Raw genomic sequence first — 18125 nt, 5'->3', positions numbered from 1 at the left:
CGATGTAAAAGTATTGTCTATCCACACCCCTAAGTTCCGTATCCCTTCATCACTGGGAAACCCTCACATTCACCAACGACCAGGCTGTTCTGATGGATCTTTCGTAATTGCACCTTCGTACCAATGATCATAAATTCGGTTTTGTCATCATTGATCATGAGTCTGTCCCTAATCATCCAATTGCGAATGTCCTGTAAGCACGCCTCCGTTGCTTTCATTGCTGAGTCTTGCGCAGCACTGTAATTAGGTTGAAACGCAAGATATAACTAAGTATCCTGAAATCCTTCGTGCATTAATGGCAATACAACTTTAAAATATGCATTATTGTGTACTCAACAGAACATCGTGTTTCTGATTGGTCAATGACGAATGCATAAATAGGACAAATAGGTTGTAGAGTTCGATATAGAAGTTGCTATGGAAACACAGCAATTTTGATAAATTTCGACACATCACTGGTTCCCAAAAATCACGAAATGCACGAGCAAGTTCATACGATTGCCTACGTTTATTCCACGAGCGGTATATAGTTAACAAGAATTAAGTATGAAGAAGTATTAACAAAAAGTTTATTTCCCAAGAATTCGAAAACATACTGTTACAATGAACGTTCAGTTACCTTTTGGTTACATGCTATGTGAAGTCATATTTCCTACAAAAATTCAATTTTCTTTTCTTTTAATCTGCTTCGCAGTTGTTACCATCTATCTTGGCTTGGACCTAAACCAGGTTGGGCTCGGGAAGCCCGGCCTTTATGCTGTAATTATTTTCTTCATTGGTGTATTCCTCATACTTGTTTTTGAGTTCTATCTTATCATGTCCAAATGCAACAAGGCCAAGAAGATCGATACCAGAGGTAGGACCTGAATTATAAGTCACTATAGCCACACTACAAGTAATACCCTTCAATGGTGTTGTTAACCTTCAGGAGTCCGTCAAATGGACCCTCTGTTGATCGTCTAACCCTTTTCCGAGTATATTTATTTTTAGAACGGTTTTTTCCTGCAGGGAAAAAGTGTTATTTCCACGGCAAAACGCAAAAAAAAACAAAAACAAAACAACAACAACAACAACGAAAATTCCAGCTTGATGCGTGTTTTTTGGGTTACATGACATAAAACAGCATCGGCATGATTGTGACTAAAACACCACGCGAGTACATACGAGTAACAGAAGAGTACATACGAGTACATACGACTAACATACGAGTAACATACGAGTACATACGAGTAACATACGAGTAACACACGAGTAACATACGAATAATATACAAGTACATACGAGTAACATACGAGTATTAAACCTAAGCGCTCGTTTCAGTGATTAGGCCTAAACTCTCTTTTAACGTTTTAGCTTTCATTTTACGGTTCGGTTAACTACACTTTTCACGAGTTCGTGTGAAGAAAATAGCACTCGTTTACTGATTAAGCCTGTAGTCGTATGTTACTCGTGTGTACTCGTGAGGTGTTTTAGTCACGATCGCACTGGCATAGCTCTGTTTTGATCAGGCATTTAATCTCGAAACCCCCATCAGAGGCGTTCTATTAATAGCTCTACTCAAGAAAGGGTTGACTCCGAGGCCCAGTATGATAGATAAAGGTGGACTCTTGTAACCTTAAAGGGAGACTGTCACGCTATTTTTAGCCGGTACCACAATGAAAATCCATGAGACGCTGTTCTGTTGATGGCAGCCACAAAATTAAGACAAAACGGATTCCTTTGAATTTAAAGTACTTTTTTAGTAATGCATAGACTATTTCTACTTGCTTTTTAGCGGCGAATGACTAAGAAAGAGCTGCGTTCAAACTTGAAAACGTCGGTTTCAAGTTTTTGTGTTGTAACTCGCGCGCGATCGTATGAAATAAACAAAACCTATGTTAGCTTACCCTTTTGTTATACTCTCACATTTGAAAGCCATCAAGATGTTGAAAGACGAAGTTGATTGAAATAGTTAACAGAATTATGCCAAGACACAAATATCATGCGAAATCGCCCAAATATGTTTTTGGAAATTCCCGGTTTTTTCTCTTAATATCTCGATTTTTTTCTAAATATCCTGATTTTTTTTCTAAACATCCCGAAAATAGCTGCCTTCATTTTCACAAATGATACAGAAATTACCTGACAAAGTATAAGGCAACACAGGAAATTCAACGGTGTCCTTGTAAGGCATACAACTTACGTGACATTATAAAATGGAGAATACTGCTGCATGTGATTACTTCAGGCGCATATGGCAGAATTTGTTAATTTTGTTTGAACTTCTGTGTCTGCAAGTAGCATTTAACTTAAAAATTTGCTTTCCTTCTCCATTTCTCTCGGAAACAAAAGATAACCTCAGTAGTTTTTCCCTAAAAAATTCTAAATATCACAATTTTCTTCTTAATGTTTCGAAATTTCTAAATTTCTCAAAATCGTTTAAATATTTAAAAAATATATCCTGATATTTGTGTCTAGGCTTGTGTCTCTTTAAAAGCTAAGGCTCTTGTTAGACGAAACCACACGTGACACCCTTTCCCATTTCAATGTGCTTTGATGCTCTCAATTGGGTGCTCTCAATTGGGTGGAAACTTTTTACAATTTCTCATGAAAGCAGGAACTTCCCTTTTAACTTCATGTAAGAGTTCGAGTTAGAATTAACTTTGCTTACATTAATCAATCACTTCGTAATCAGCTCTTTTTACTTCAACAAGAACTACATGTAACTTCAAAGTTGTATTCCGTATGGTATACCAAGCAAGACGAGGAATTAGATTTCTATGGATTTGACCTGTTTGAATGGGACATCCCTCTGTCGTACCCAAGCTCGTCGGAAGTCTGAGGGGCGGTAAAATGGAGTCCGCTACTAGAACTTTTATTTTGCTTATTTTTGTTACAGATATCCCAATGCATCCTCCTGGATATGAGGCCTGGCAGCAGCCAGAAATGGCTCCTAAGGTTTATTCTCTTTCAATTATATTTATCCAGTATTTTCGAAATTCTGTAAAAAATGTGAGTTTTTATCTAGAAGGTTTGGCGTGATCATGACTCTAGAAAGATGAATGGAGACAATATCGTTACAATAAAAAGGTACTAACTGAGTTTATAGGCACAGTTCAAGTCAATACTTCCTATATAATGCAGCCTGTGTACATGCATCCGCCCCTCCACAGGCTAATATCATGAAGAAAGGAAAGAATTGGGCTGCTGCCGCAGGGCTAGAAACATTTGTCTCAGATGCTTGAATACAGATGCGAGCGTTGTGCCTATGAGCTTCACTCCTGATGACACAGCATTATGCTAAACATTATGCTCGTATTTTCCATTATTCTCGAATTAATCAAACAATGTGAAAGCTTTTTTATCATTATAATGCCACAAACCCTCCTCACCGCCACGCCCACGGTTCAAATATCACGCCCGAGAACTTACGACTGCCCAGAAAACTTTCGAGCTACACCTATTCCATTGAAAATCTGCCTGTTCCGATCAAATCAACATACAGTTAAATTATAACTCTTAGCATTATCATTTGGCGCAATTGTTCAACAGCTTCAATCTGTGCGAAAGTTTTAGAATTTGCTCTCGTAACCTTGAATATGCACGCTCGAAACACATCTAAGTAAAGGCGGGTTTGAAAACCTTAAACCTGGTTCACACGTATGACGCAAATGCAAACGCAAACGAAGTTCACGCGTCCGACGCAAACGCATGGGAAGTAAGACGCAAGAAAATGGAAAAATTTCCATTTCTTGCGTCTGCGCTTGCGTTTGCGTTTGCATCTGCGTCGTACGTGTGAACCAGGCTTTAGCCAATGTTAAACGGGGAGGTTATTTTATACCCTGGTAAGTGACTTATCCACTGGATAAAGTTATCTAGTCTTTAAACAACGTGGGCCTGATGTACCAGCCGCCAAATATGGAGTTTACTTTCTAAACACTTCTGTTTGTGGTTTATCTACCCAGGAAGCTATGCTTCGCAAGATGATGTTCGCTTTTGTTACTCTTCTTGGATTTAGTGTTACACTGACGATAATTTTACTTCTAGCGCTCAAAGATTAAGGTAAACGTATTTAACTTATATTATTCTCACTCTATAAATATATTTTGTAACACTTTGTTAGTTTCACTAGAGTATATTTACTGGACGAAGTGATTTCTGAAACTCGGATATGAAATCAAGTGAAGCTATGATCCTCGCAGTTCTGGACGCAATTTTAGCAATTGCGTAGAGAAGCCTGAAAAATTCAGGACTTCAACGGTGTTTGAACCCGTGACCTCGCGATGCCAGTATGACGCTCTGACGAACTGAGCCATGAATCCACTAACGTTGAGAGCTGGTCATTTGTGGGTCCTAATGTTCCCGTGATGAATGAATCATTGAACGAAATGATATGTGAAATGAATCCTATTGAACTGCGGATATGAAATCAAGTGAAGCTATGATCCTCGCAGTTATGGACGCAATTTTAGCAATTACCTAGAGAAGCCTGTAAAATTCAGGACTTCAACTGGGTTTGAACCCGTGACCTCGCGATACCGGTGCGACGCTCTAACCAACAGAGCTATGAAGCCATGATTACTGCATGTATGTTACGTTGTAGTTGCCAGGTATTTTAGGCGTGCGCGCAAGGTGTCTCAAGGGGCTAGTAGGGTATTTAAAGGAGAACTGAAACCAAAAATCAAGTAGCTTTTTGTCACGTCAATTCAACAATCATGCATTCTTAAACAATTTCTCGTAGGTTTGTTAAGATATGCAAGAGCCATATTCGAGGCATCTCTGTCAACCCTAATTTTAGCTATGTCGGAAACTGAATCAGCGATCGTTTCTCAAGCGATCTCGGAAATACACGGCGCCGGAGTTTCTGATCAACAGACTCCTCGTTGCTCGGATACATCTTTGTCAAACGCTGTGGCCTTGAAGTTGTTTTCGTAACTCTTGGACGATAAATTTGACCAAAAGTTTGCCGCGTTTAAGCGCGATCTCGAGGAGAAAGGAGCGACCACTCAATTGCAACTTAAGAAGTTAAAAACAGCATCCAAACCTTCCAACTCGTTCAATTTCAAGGCGGATTTTGTCTGTGAAGAATGGTAAGGATGTTTATTGTCATGGGGGAAACAAAAGTTCCCTTTTCGGATCAGAGAATTTTAGTACCCCACATTCTCGTCACCAGAGCCTCGGATCTTATTTCTGCGCATTTCCCAAAGCTTTGGGAAACTCTATGTAGTAGAACATGCGCCGTAGGCTCTTACAGCCAAAAATTGGCTAACTTAGCCTTACGGCGCCTGCTCACCCCTCGTGCTAACATGTAAGCTCCAATCAGATACGCTTTTTATTGTTCTCACGAAAACCAATGAGAAGACATGTTTCAGGGTTCCCCAGAGCTCTTCTCTCCATCAGTCTTGCGCAAAAAATAAGAGCTCTGGGGTCTAGATTGAGTACCCCAGTGTTTCTTCTGTTTCTCGATGGCGATGTACAGAAAGCTGTCTATATTGTTTAGGAGTTGTATGCCGCTTGGCTGCTAGGCCGCTGGGCCACTGGGCCAGTTTATGACTAACGCGCTAGTTTTTTCTGTTTATGCATATTGCACTGTTTAGGCCACTGGGCCTTGGGTTTGTTTGGCCGTTTTGTCTTGTTGGTTTTGCTTTGTTGAGGCTTCGGCTTATTTTTATCTAGAGTCACGTTTTGTTTTTCTGTTTCACTCAGTCCTTTGCTCGTATATTTCTTTTCCTTATTTTGTTTATGTCTGTACAGGCTGGACGTGGGTTAACCTTCAAGACTGCCCATCTAAAGGACCCAGACCTTCGTAGGTTAGCAGCTGATCTTTCCTTGCGTACCATTGGAGCAAACGTTCCTTCGACGACGGAGCGTTAGTCAAGAGCCTTTCAGAAATTCAGAGAATGGTCATCACAATATAGCGAGGTCGTTTGCCTGCCATACTCTTTATTTAGAGTCCCTGATTCAGGGTGGTTCCCCTTATCCTTCCCTCGAATCTGCTGGCTATGGTATTAATTGGGCGCATGATCTGTATGGTTTAAAAAGCCCCTGCGATTCCAGGCTGGTGCTCGAAGCAGCTAAATGAGAACTTGCAAAATCAGTCTAAAAGAAGGAACCCGTTACTCCCGCGATGATTTTACATATTTGTAATATTAGGCTTGCCGGTCCAAGTGCTAATCTTTCGGATCTCCGCTTAGCAGCTATTTGTGTAACCGCGTATACCGCTTTTTTTCACTATAATGAGTTAGGTAGCCTACGCTGTTGCGATGTTAGTTTTTGCGATTCGTTTGTCAGGATTTACGTTTACAAAAGTAAAATAAATGTTTATAGGGATGGTGCTTACGTTTTGTTGGCAAAAACAGGGTCTGTTTCTTGTCCCTTCTAAGCTAAAGACGATTATATTTAGGATAAATATATTTTGTAACGCTTCGCTAATGACAATGAAGTATGTTAATATGCTAGATTGGTGTTAATTGTAGAAGTACTTTAGGCATGCTCGTAGGTATGGTGAACCCCGTGGGGTTTTCTAGGCTATTTAAGATTTTGTAAGTTATGCAAGAGCCACTCGAAGGCATCTCTTTCAACTTTGACTTTATTTGCTTATTCACTGATGTAATTTTCTCTATGGTATGTTGTAAACGCTCGCTGTATCAATAAACGAGACGCCCGCCCCTGATGCTGTGTTTGTGTTTATTAAAGATTAGTTACAAAATATTTTATGATCGTTTCTGGGTGATTAGAGTATAAATTAGATTCTCTTCTTTCGGTGTTTAGTTTCCTTTTTCTCTTTCTTTATTTTTCTTTATTTTTCCTATTCTTTGTTTTGTGATCATTTGGATTTGTTACAAAGTATTTTATAATCGTTTCAGTGTGATTGGAGTATAATTATTTTGCAACGCTTCGTTAGTTTCACAAGAATGTTCTTTACTATGCTACATTGTAATTTCCAGGTATGTTAGGCGTGCACGTTAGGTGTCTCAAGGGGCTAGGAGGGTATTAGAGGTTTGTTGAGATATGCAAGAGCCATTCGAGGCATCTCTGTCAACCCTAATTTTTACTTTATCTTGTTTATTACTGTTGAAAATGTCCCAGAGTTAATAACTGTATTTTATGCTGTACGCTTGCTTCATATTTATGCATCAATAAACGGGATGCCCGCTCCTATTCTATGTTTTTTTATAATCTGTGCCTTCCGGCCACTCTTGCATGACGTCATAAGAACACTTGATGTTTTTTTTGAGCGAGTTGATTTTTTAAGCTTAAGCGTCGAGAGATAATTATCTAACCTTGAGTTTATAGACTTTATAGTACAGTCCTGTGGTGAGATATAACGAACCATTTCAATAAGAGTGTCATTCGCGCACGTTTTTGGTCCCTTCGAGCCGGGATGTGGAGTTAATTCTTGTGGAAATAAGGCGAGACTTGTGAGTAAAGCGAAGATGACAAAACTTGTTTACAATAATTGTACGCGAAGTGGCAACAACGACAACCTTCATCTTGTGTATTTAATATAACCCGTGGGAAAATGAGTTGCGAAGACGAACGGAGAGGACAAACACCGGTCTTATTTACGTCCAAAGAGTTTATGACATCATCCAAGTCAAGTAAGAAAAATTGAAGAAATCACAAGCTAAGAAGCTCGCGCTTGAGCTAAAAATAGCCGAGGAAAAGTGTGAGGAGGAAACTAATTCGCGCCGAAGCAATGCGACGTGCCACGGTTTTGGTACTTAGGAAGAGAGCCTGCTCTGAAAAGGCAGAAACAGCGGGAAAAGCCTAACTTCGAACGCAATTTTCTCGGAAAAAAAAAAAAAAAAAGAAAACGAGAAGAAATAACCTCACCAAGTTAACTTTACTTATGTTAGGCTTTCCAAAAACAATGTTGGAAAAATTAATGATCTTGGCCTTCAGTTCTACTTTAAGAATATTCTACCAGCATTTGCAAAAATTGTGAAGCCGAGTGTACCGAGATTTAACAGCAATTCCCTTGAATACTCGAAGTTCAAAGCAGCGTTTAAAGTGGAAGTTGATAAAAAGGAAGTTTACGATGCTACAGAAAAGCTAAAATTCCAGCTAGATGCGGTGGATGGAAGTGCAAAGTCATGCCTAGCCAAATTCATGCCTGGTTCGGATAGATATCAAGATGTTTGGAAAGCACTTGATCATGACGAGCGTTTTGGGCGTGCGTCAGCTGCTAAGAAACGTGTGGAACAATTTCCAGCGATAGTGAAAGAGAGGAGTGAGCAGATCAGACAGTATTAAGAGATAGTCTCGGAGTTGACTGGTGTATACAAGGAGCATCAATTCATCCTTGAGCTGAACTCACAGATTCCTGAATTTTATGTTGCCAGACTCCCTGTACGCCTTTGTAGTAGATAAGCTGAGTTTGTGGAAGGGAAGTCACAACTGTCAACGTGGGAGTCATTTGCGGAGTGGTTGGAGAAGGAGGCAAAAATAAGCAAGTCAAAACAGCGATGGATGAAATAGTGGAGATGACCATACTCAGTCAAAGGGGGTACCCGAAAGAATAGTGATAATTTTGTGCCTGGATTTTTTGTAAGAATGACCCGAAAACACCTTTGCACCAGCATTGTAGGGGTGAGGTGCTCAGTTCACAAGTCAACTAACCACAGGTTACAAGAGTGCAAAGTGTTCGAAAGAATATCCGGGAGCGAGAGGGAAAAGGTTGTGGATGAGCACAAGCTTTGAATATCCTGCTTATCACCAGGCCATCGTCTGAGCAAATGTCGTAGTAGAGACAAATGTACAGTTGAGGGTTGTGCAATGCGTCGCCACACACTTCTTCATGAGGTTGACTCGAAGATTATGGAACGCAGAATAGCAAAACAAGGATGTCAGACAGTGCGAGATCTTCATTGACTATTCCTCAGGACAGTAAGGTTAACTCAAGCCAGATGCAAGGGATGCATCATCAGTATAGTTATTCTGTTTGCTCAGGTTGTGAAGCTGGTGGTCGTGCTTTATAATTAGTTGAGGTATTACCGGTGGTTGTGTTTGGGGAGAACGGTGAACAGCGAGTAATGGCCCTGCGTGACTTGGGTTGTAATACTACCCTTATGGCTGAGAGCTTGGGGATGACATTGGGACTCAAAGGCAAAGAGATGGATCTTGAAATTCAGGGCGTCAATTCTCAGAGGGTATTCACTGCTAAACATATCAAGAAGTGTCTTCTTCGAGTTGCAAAAGAGGAACTCAGGTACCCTTTACGATTGAAGCCGACATCCAAAGTCGTAAATTATCACCAGAGTGAGGATTCGGCACCAGACCAGTGGTGTTCTCACAGAGGAGATAGTGTTTGCAGTAATCTTTCAAATTCTGCTCAGCGAAAATAGCAAAATGCTTACGTACTCGCTGTTTTCCTAGAAAATGAAGTCTAGGACCCCAACTATCAAAATTCCTGAGCCCGGTTTACACTACAGAAAATTCTTGGCACGGCTCGGGTGAAATTGGCACGGGTCCCAAAAAAAAAGGTTCGGCTGGGATAAAATTTGCAGTGTAAACAAGCTGTCAGTAAGAAATTTCATCCAAGCCGAACCAAAATTCTTACCCGTGCTGGGACCTTCGGCGAGGTAGTCCGAGTACGGGTGAAAATGGTACGGGTGCTGAAAAAATAGGCACGGTTCGGATAAAACAAGTAGTGTAAACACTTTAAAGGGCCAAATTTGAGCCTTAATTCATATAGGCTAGCGGTTTTTTTAAGTACATTTCAAGATGGCGGCTCATTCTCCACCAAAATCACGCGGACGTTCTTCATTATAGTTGAACTGCGCATGGCTCCATGAGAAGTTACGTGGGCCCAAAAATTCTGGTACGATAAAAATGGTGTAGTGTAAATAAAGTTTGCTGTGCTCTTTTTTGGAACCCGTGCCAATTTCACAGGAGCCGTGCCAAAAAACTTCTGTCAGTGTAAACCAGGCTTTACAGACGGATTTCAAGTCTACTGAAACTTTCCAATATACGACCTTCTCATCTCGCCGCACTTTAGCTCTTAAAAAGATCTTTAACAAAGGAAAAGTACTGCGTCTTTTGAGAACTCAGTCAAAGAAAATTATAAAAAAAACCACACACTTTGAAGAAAGACTCTGTGAAAGCGGCTATCCTACAAGAGTCGCGTAAACAATTCTCACTAGTTCGATTCACCGACAACTCGGTCAGACCGAATCATTAAAAGGTTCTCCTGAAACAATGGCATGTTATTCAGCGACCATCTCTAACCAGCCACCGATTAAATCCGCACAAGAAGGAAAACTTATCCCTCAAGCATATTCAGATTGTCCGCGAGAAACTTGTTTTAATCACAGAACAATCAGAAAATCAATGCAGCGCTTAGTTGCGATCTTGAAGAAAATTTGCATATGATCATTTACACCGTTTCCCAAAGTCCAACGGCAATCACACGGCTTTGCCAATTTCAACAGAACTGAGTCAACAAGCAAATTCCCGATTACTGATCACCAGATCCAGATGAATTGTTCACTCATATTACGAATGTAGAAGCTAAGGACTCCTAGACTATAAACGTTAAATAGTATTTAAGAATTTACTTCATTCAACCTTACAACGAGAAATAAATTCTTTGAGCCAAGTGCTGACCCAACCTTGCTAAGCTTGAGAGTGCCGTTACGCCGACTGCTGGTCGGTGATACCAGCCGCCCCGCCATATTGTTCTGTATTTTTTATCTCATTAGATTATTCGAGATATATTTAAGTAGTGTTTCGAATGGTCAACGAATCGTAAAAATACCTAACATCGATTTTCGCTCGTGGTAAGTTGAATTGCGTTTAATATAACTTCGAAAGTGTCAACGATAAACTCGATTAGTATCGCCTGCACTCACCAACCTTTAAAATTTTTAAAAGTAAAGGCTGAAATGGGTTGAGCGAAGTCGCCTACGTCGAGAAGTGAACTCGCCCTAGGCGAGTTCACAAGGCGTACGCGAGTTGACAAAATTAACAGAAAGTGCATGCTTGTTCTAACTGTAATCCATTGAATTAGGTTGGGCATGAAGTTGCATCAACCATCGTGAAAATGAACGAGTCACTGGGAAAAAGACAACCGGAACACAGCCTGCGTAGCTGGCGGAATATTTTATCGCGTGCAAGTGAATGAGACCAAACGAAGCGGCGAACCTTTGGTTTGGCCTCGAGTTGAAAATCCCTCGTGGCTTCGCCGCTTCGAAGCTTAGCGTCTTTTCCCGGCTTTAATATGAAAGACAAACTCAAACCCCTCGTCTTACACATGACGTTATACCCTAACTTCACGTCCTAATATAATTCCTCCGAGGTGTAAAGGGACCTAACGAGATGCCTTCAAACCAACTCTACACGCGAAATCAATCTTTTGTTATGTATCTTAAATTTCTCGGACTGAGCATAATTGACGAATTATATATGAGACGAATGTCAGTAATCAAGTAATTGTTTTCCTTTCAACTCTGCCACAAATAATTGAGTGGACTGACAAGTTTGATCATCATCATTTCGCTTTCCATGTCGCCAGCGTAACGCGTCCGAAACGCATCAGAAACTCATTCATCATGTTGGCTTCATGACGCCAGCTTAACGGGTGCTTGGGACTTGAGGCCACATTAAAAAGCATTAAAATATCTGTGCTTGGTTTCAGCCGTAAGATTGATCGCGATTCCAGCACCGACAATCTCTTAATCGGGCAAAAGGAAATCTAAACCGAAAATGTATCGAGCGAGAAACCATAAAAAACTCAGAGAAGCCAGCGAGTCGATTTCGTAATGGACGGCTTCTCAGAGTAGTTGTACTAATGTGCGAGCCAGCGAGCCATGGCTGCGAGTCATGCGAGCCAACATGGCGAGCCATGCGAGTCAACATACGAGTCACACAGTTATTGAAGGCTAACCGTTTTAAAATGGGTGCTTAGACTTAATGACTGTTTATCAGCGCTATTGAAATGGGTGCTTAGACTTAAATGTGAAATTCACATGGCTTGCAAATTTGGCAGACCCTTCTCAGAGAGCGACGCGCACTTGTGTTTTACGCATTAAAATTGCAAAAAACGCTTCAACAATTGTCGCACGGCAAAGAACACCAACTAGTCGGTTCGTGCATTTAAGGCGAGTTTTTATTTTTTAAAGTAATGACAATTTTCGCCCATTTTCAAACAGAAAAAACAGGGGAGTTTGGCTCGTCCGGAACCGTAATTAAAGTTAAGCCAAGCAAGTTTCGCGTGAATCATGCTTGATGATTTCTCAGCCCTGAATGATGTAAAATGAAACGTGACAGGAACGAAGACACAAATTGTGAAATTCTCTGTCATTAAAATTTAGAAAAGCGGTAAAAACGAGAGGTCTGCCTGCAGTCCACAAGAGGCTTAATAAAAATGTGTTAAAACGCTCATGACACAACATACGAACCGGCCACTAAAGCGACAAGCACAAGAATAAGCTTGCGCCGTTTACATAGTGAGACAAGCCGAAAAAAATTTTGCATACGCAAGCGTAGTCATAACGTCCGAGAAGATCTAGTAAGATTCAAGATGGTGTGCGAATCGTTGTGCTTGTGCAAACTCACGCCGGTTCCCACTTGTGAAATAAACACAACCGTATGATGAGCATGCGCGCAAGGAAAGGAAAAAGTTTCCTTTCTTGCGCTTTACGCTTATGCTTATTTCACCTTTATTTCAAGCCGGTTCCCACACGTGTTTTGTAATACTTACGCTTGTACTTGTGCTTATTGCACAAGTGGGAACCGGGCTTAAGCTGTCGCAAATCGTGTCGCAAATGAGATGCAGGATTTTCTATCAAACTATTCGGAGTGATCGGATTTGTTCGGAAATCCACTGCCAGCAAACTGCTTGTACATTTGATGGACAGTTATTCCACTGGGTATTCGCACCTCCCAGCATTTTCCTGTAGATTTGCATTTGTAAGAAACTAAACGCAACCAATTGGAGTCTGTTAAGAACCCACATGTCTCAAGCAACTGGATGAGCAGAGAATACAGAACTTTTGTGCACCAAAAGAGATTGATTGGAACTTTCAGCCACCGAGTGCTCCACACTTTGGTGGTGCGTGGGAAAGACTTGTACGATGCACGAAGAAAACTCTAAAAGCGGTGCTGAAAGGTATAGTCGTCCCTAAGAAAGCACCGAGGACCTCTCTAGTTGAGACAGAGGAAATTCTGAACAGTCCACCAATAACCCATGTATCTTCTGATGCAGGAGATATATTGAAGCACTCACTCTAAACAACCTATTGCTTCTGCCTACAAATCCGAGTTATGAAGATGCCGTTGTTACAGATAGAAAGGTTAACTCTACAAAGCTGTGGTGACAGTCACGGCAATGAACATGTACAAGTACAAGGAAGGATTACGTTAGCCGTAATCCCACCCTGGTCAGAGTTTTTCTCTGTCCTTGTGTGGGCCCATTTCCATTAGTAGGGCTAACGCTCACGTGGTTCATGTGGGGTAGAAACCTAGCACTTTACATTACACTCCAATCAGTTAAGTCTGTTCAAATATAGTGCTGCACGGCCAACGTTTTCAAAAACGTAATCCTTCCCTAAATTTTCATCGTCTCCTTCTTTTATTCTGGCCTTTTAAAAAAGGTCAGAATTTCACAGACCTTGAAAGTCGAGCATTTTAGTGACCTTAAAAATCGAGCTTTTTAGATACCTTAAAAGTCGAGCTTTTAAGAGAAGAGACCTTAATAGCCGAGCATTTTAGTGACCTTAAAAGTCGAGCTTTCTAAATGTTGAAGGGATAGAGTTACTAAATTCCAACCAATGCCGATGCGAGTAACGTCCTAGAAAATTATTGCTGGTTGGGTGCAAAATGCGAAGACAATTGGACGAAAACAGACCAAAAGTGTTTTTACACTCTCTCCTTTCAATTTATGCATGTACGGCATGTTACATACCATTTATTGCTGCTGTGCCTCCTGCTTCCTGAAATGTCATTTCCGGTCGCGTTGCTATGATACCAATGACGTCAGCCCGTTGTTAGGGACCTCGTCCGCACGTGTAAAGGAGATGAGTTGAGTTTTGTAAAAAATGTGCGTGAGAAAGCGATGTTGTTGAACGTTCTGAATGTAAAATCGGAGAATAAAGTTGTACAAAACTAACCAGCAGAGTTTTATCGTCACCCAGCAGCGACAGCTGCAAATTGTCAAAATAGCCAAACTTCGCAAAAGGTTCAACTCGGTGACTTACCCGACCTACCCTGATTCTTCGCATACATTATTTTGCAGACGGTATTACACCATGATTTATCAAACCCAGGAAATCAATTATATCATTCGAAGGCCAAGGGTTATGTATTCGTTATCCGAGAGGAGTTGAAATTCAAATTGCACGTAGACGCCATTACAAAGGCAGTACTTAATCCTCAGACATTTAAAATCGCCGTGACTGTTTGTCCGGCAAGATTTTAACCCACGACATGTCCCTCCCTTACCGACCTCCCACACAGTAGATACAAGGCTCGACTTCTAAGCTATAAGGCTTGTCTTTTAACGCCAATAAAATGCTCGACTTTTAAGGTCTCTAAAAAGCTCGATATTTAAGGTCACTAAAAAGCTCAACTTTTAAGGTCGCTGAAAAAGCTCGGCTTTTTTGGCCACTAAAAAGCTCGCTCTCTAAAAAACTCGATTTTTAAGGTCACTAAACGCTCGACTTATAAGGTTCATCAATTTACACTCTCTTCTTCGCACTCAGCACCTCAACACCACCCCAGCAGTACAATCCCCATTCGGAATTTCTCAACTCGCACTGAAATCATATTGACAAAGACTGACAAAAACATGGGATGGGCTCTTGTGCCCATCTCCTGGTTTAACGACGAGTACTTACGACACTTCAAAAACACCACCTCCTACCGGCGCATTGACAACCTTTCTGCTACTATCTCCAACTCCAACAAATTTGTTGACCAAACTCAAAACACGCTTCAACAAATTATAGAAGTCATTCACTTATATTCATCTCCTCACCACATCAACCTTCACCAAACTCCAGCCACCGTTCATGAACTCCTTCCTAAAGTGCACAAACCCAAACACCTCGCTTCTACCACAAACCTCCCTCAACTCACAGGCCGCCCAATCATTACCACTCACAGTTGGATCACATCAAATCCCTCGCGTTTATTAGAACAGGAACTCGACAAACTTATTCTTCGGCTCAATAATGTATTCACGCAACGAAAAATTACTTTCCCCCTTCTCTACAATTCCTTTGACCCACAAGATGAACTACAGACTTTTAGAACTGACAACATTATGATCAGCATAAGTAAACGCTCACCACTTTCGATTTCACATCATATCAGTTCACATCCCGACACAATTCATGCCATCATCGACACTTGCAAACTCCTCGACTTACTGAATTCTTACAGAGACCTTTTGCTTAACCTCAACAGCTTTCACACCTAATAATCTGATTGGCTAAGAGAAGTGCAGTTTTGCGTTAACACAGTGCAGAAAAGAGGTAATTGAATGCAAAAAAAGGTAAAAAGCAAGCATTCTGATTGGTCAATGAACAAAGAAGTTCACAGATAGCCAATCAAATGCGAGCCCTGGATGGCGCAAGTTGAATTGACAAAATGGCGGACAGATTTGGCGAGAACGCAAGAGTAGCAATGTTTTCATTAAAAGTTTGAAGGAAACCGCAAAACAAAGACTACAAAGGAAGGCATAAACAACTGGATAATGAAAGATTTGAACAGGTCGCCCTCAACAAAATTGTCGGTAGCATTTTTATTCCAAGACGAACAAGACTGGCAAGACTACGAGCCGGCTGACAGTCTTCGTGTAATGGTGAGGGTCAAAACATTATTAATAAGTAATGATTTTTCTCGTGCAATTTGGAATAAATGAGCCTTTGTGAAATATTCAAAGACCACAAATTGCACTCGCCCTACTCTTGCTCGTTTATTCATGCATTTATTGTACATCATGCGTTTATTTCCGAGTTTCTCCTACCTGGCTTACAGTTCCAATCAGTTGCTTAGACCAACGTCTCGTCAAGTACATGTCTCCAATCACAAAGAATGAATGATCACCACACCTCCCTTTTTCGTTCGACTTGCTACATATTTTCCATACTCCGAGTCTCTCATTGATCTTGTTTTCCAAATTAATCCTCTCCGTACGTCCGATCTATCCCCCTTCTCTTCCTCTTCAGTCTTAGTTTTCACGCAATTTCGGCTATTATTTGTTTCATTAGTCCTTTTGATCTCACCCTGCGAGCACAGCTTGTCTTAAACTCACTAGAGGGCGAGTAAGAGAGGCTCTGCAGAAACCGCGTCAAGTCTTTAAAGTCGCCGCAGCCCAAATGTCTAGGCTGGTCACTCCGGTCAAACAGGTTTAGGTAGCGCGCGCATCATATTTTTGGCAAGGCGAAGGTCAAATCGAAAATCAACATGGCGTCTGGGAGTGCGATCGAGAATTGGCTTTGCCAGTTTGAAACTGTCTCCAAGTGCATACTCAACAAAGACTCAATATGATTCCTGCAGAGTCCTTTCTTTTTCGTCGAGTTAAGAGAGGCTCTGCTAGCTGGGTGTTTTGATCTATTTGCGATGATTTTCTTCTACGCTTTGAAAGATATATGTCGTCAGCCATTTTCTTCGATCCCATTGTCACGCGTGACATGACTTATTTTCAAAACATCTCATTGTAAGCACGGCTGACGTATGCAGGAAGGTTCAAGTCAATTTCACGACCGATTGGAAATCAATTTAAAAAGCAACTATACACCATCTTTGCGTAAGTAACACATTTGCTTATTCTCTTTTACATAATTTTTGGTTTTTACAATTGAAGAGTATATGTTTTTTATATAATTTTTCTGATCCCGCCTACTTTTTGTGGGTTTTTCGCGACTCACATTACAACGCCGTTTTTTAGGGTAGCACACAGCACACGAAGAGGACTGTGAGGGAATTTGTCCGACCCTGCCTTTTAGCGAGGATCAGGTGCCCACCGGCTCGGTAGCCTAGCACCTGTTACAGCCCCTCCCCAGGGTTACGTTTGGTTTTCTACATTAAAGATTTTCCGGGAAAGGAATTTTTGTAAGGGAAAATCGGAAAACGGGTTCTTGAATCTACAAAAAAAAAAGATTTTGCGTTTTTTTAGCGAAATCCATAAACGGATCATGAATCCAAAGTATCCACACTCGAGGAGAATACTTCGGATCAAACCTAAATCCAGATTTTTTGGATTCACCATTTCAGCGTGTTTTTGGGAAATGATTTGAAAAAAGTATTTTTGACACGAATTGGTCTAAAATAGTTGGGTTTCCTGCAAATTTCACACCAGAAATTACACTAAAACTTTCTCCACAGCAATAGTATTGTTAGCACCTTTTCTACAGCGAAAAAAAGTAAACTGCAAAAATACCCTCTGTAAGAGATTTGTACCTTAGCACTTTTTTTTTCGTCATTTTTTTTTTTTATCGTTCGTTAAGGTATTTTTTTTTTCTGGTGGCACCAGTTAACCGCTAATTTTCCTTTTGAAATTGCACACAATTCTGGGTTTGTTTGCTTGTTTGTTGTCACGGCAAATAATCCTTTTTCGGATTTTGCGTTTTTTGACGCTGAAGAATCCATTGATCCGAAATCGTTTTTGGATTTTCCCAAAAAAACGCACCCTTGGACACATTCAAGCTCATGTTGCTTTTCATCGGAAACGGTTGCTCACCTCATGTTAGTTACATCGGAATGGATTCTCTTCTCTCAACACTGGGCTTAACCCGCTAAATGGGACAAGCGCAGACGCCACATTGACTTCATATGCAGCAACATTGACACATATGGTTCTATTATGACATCCACTACAGTGACTGGTACACCTGAATGGACAAAAAAGATAAAAAGATCAGGAGATTTCCTTACAATTCTTCAATTCAGCTAACGCAGAATCAGTCATTTCCTTCTAATATCAAAATTTTCAACTTATTCCAACCCCCCATTTTTCTCAAGTTTTGGATCAAATTTCAATTTATATTTAAAATTAAAATTAAATTAAATTAAAATTTCTTTGTTGCATTACGCATTCCTATTAAATTTCATGTTGATTACTTTCTTATAAACTACCGATTAGATTTAACATTTTCACAAGTTGCCTCCAAACTCCACATTCAAATTTTTGAAAAGAATAT

At 40.7% G+C, this 18125-nt stretch overlaps 1 protein-coding gene across 1 annotated transcript in view; it reads left to right on the top strand.

The window, feature by feature from the left end:
* The window catches only part of LOC138005572 (uncharacterized), a 28750-nt gene extending 22893 nt beyond the window's left edge, over positions 1-5857 (top strand). The window contains exons 26-29 of the mRNA XM_068851779.1: positions 695-856; positions 2879-2937; positions 3945-4041; positions 5734-5857. Coding sequence (XP_068707880.1) covers positions 695-856; positions 2879-2937; positions 3945-4040 — 317 coding nt within the window. The 3' untranslated portion in view covers position 4041; positions 5734-5857. The remainder of the gene's footprint in view (positions 1-694; positions 857-2878; positions 2938-3944; positions 4042-5733) is intronic.
* Positions 5858-18125: the final 12268 nt, after the last annotated feature.

The sequence above is a fragment of the Montipora foliosa genome, chromosome 6 (genome assembly GCF_036669935.1).
Source record: "Montipora foliosa isolate CH-2021 chromosome 6, ASM3666993v2, whole genome shotgun sequence".
Classification (NCBI taxonomy): Eukaryota; Metazoa; Cnidaria; class Anthozoa; order Scleractinia; family Acroporidae; genus Montipora; species Montipora foliosa.
The sequence above is the reverse complement of the archived record's forward strand: the minus strand, read 5'-3'. Positions and strand labels throughout refer to the sequence as shown.